Consider the following 1,366-nt stretch of genomic DNA (forward strand, 5'->3'; position numbering starts at 1 on the left):
CAGGAAAAGATGTTCTAAAATCGTGGATTTTATTTTTTGTCTAGACATTATTTCTATTCATTTATATTATGTTATAAGAAAACAAAAATGCATTTTTATTCATCTTCATGTAATAAAATTTGTACGAAAAAAATTGAAATTTTGTCAAGTGGCACGCTAGCATAAGTAGTATCGTAAAAGAAAAGAAAAATAATTCCCTCACGAAGAATCGAACGTTTACAACACGCGTGAGAAGCATGGAATTAGGAATTATCGCTATCGCCTAAGCAAATAGAAAGAGAGAAATATCCATTTCTTTTCTCACCAGCACTCGAATTCACGACCGAGAGACCCCAAGATAAAGCACACTAGCTCGCTCGCCTGTAAAGACCAACGAAGCGGCGTGGCTTGCCCCCTCTCTTACAATTACCTTTCACCTTCATTTTCTCGCTTATTTTTGCAAATACGAAGATACACYTTASWACATTTTTTATGTATTTTTCAATTCTCTACAACTTTTGTTTAAAACTTTTTTCGATTAAATGCCTAAATTTTAAGATATGGCTTTTTTACCCTTTTTTACCTTTTTTCTCAAAGATCTCCTGATCCAATTGCAAAAAAATTAGCATCATTCGATTCTGCGTCGTCGAGTTACCATTATATCAAATTTTTGGCCAAGAAACACAATTAGCTCAGTTTTTCTTTAGTTGACCAGAGTGACATTTTTCGGAGCAAGGGCTCCGTTCAGTGCCGCTACTCTGGCGGCACGGTGGTCCGTACAGCAGCGTCACTTCGACGGAGCACACTTCCGTAGTGAAAGGGTTAATGAAGAATTGATTAAGTATAACGGCGTAATTTACTTTGTATTTGTATAAACATAGCGAACTAACAATCGCAATAAGATTATCTATAGTTGTGTTCCAATATATAAATACATGATTTTATAGAAAATATAATGTAAAATTATAATTATTTAACAGGAATAAATTTTACTCGAAGTGGTTTAGAAGAGCTTAAGGTTATATCTGTTGCCATTACAATATCATCAATGTTATCGATTGGTTCCAAGTAAAAATTTCGCACTATATGTGCTACTATCAGTTTAAGCTCTAACATTGCATATTTTTGACCTATAATAAAATAAACACGTATATAGATAGATACATTTGTTAACAGTACTTATGACATTTACCAATACAGTTTCTTGGGCCTGCGCTGAATGGAATATATGAGTAAGGATAATGTCCTTTAACATTTTCTGGCAAAAATCTATCGGGATCAAAAACATTAGGATCTGGCCAATATCTTGGATTTCTGTGTACACTATATATTTGAACAGTGCATATTGTTCCCGACGGGATTAAATAATCATCTAAAAATTGATTAA

The 1,366-nt window shown here is 33.5% G+C and overlaps 1 protein-coding gene across 1 annotated transcript in view; it reads right to left on the reverse strand.

Moving 5' to 3' along the window:
• Positions 1-875: 875 nt before the first annotated feature.
• Positions 876-1,366, reverse strand: part of LOC106792735 (cytochrome P450 4C1-like) — a 3,189-nt gene continuing 2,698 nt past the window's right edge. The window contains exons 11-12 of the mRNA XM_014759236.1: positions 1,172-1,351; positions 876-1,109 (exon numbers count right to left, since the gene is read on the reverse strand). Coding sequence (XP_014614722.1) covers positions 949-1,109; positions 1,172-1,351 — 341 coding nt within the window. The 3' untranslated portion in view covers positions 876-948. The remainder of the gene's footprint in view (positions 1,110-1,171; positions 1,352-1,366) is intronic.

The sequence above is a fragment of the Polistes canadensis genome, unplaced genomic scaffold (genome assembly GCF_001313835.1).
Source record: "Polistes canadensis isolate GaletaPanama2010 unplaced genomic scaffold, ASM131383v1 scaffold_598, whole genome shotgun sequence".
Taxonomy (NCBI): Eukaryota; Metazoa; Arthropoda; class Insecta; order Hymenoptera; family Vespidae; genus Polistes; species Polistes canadensis.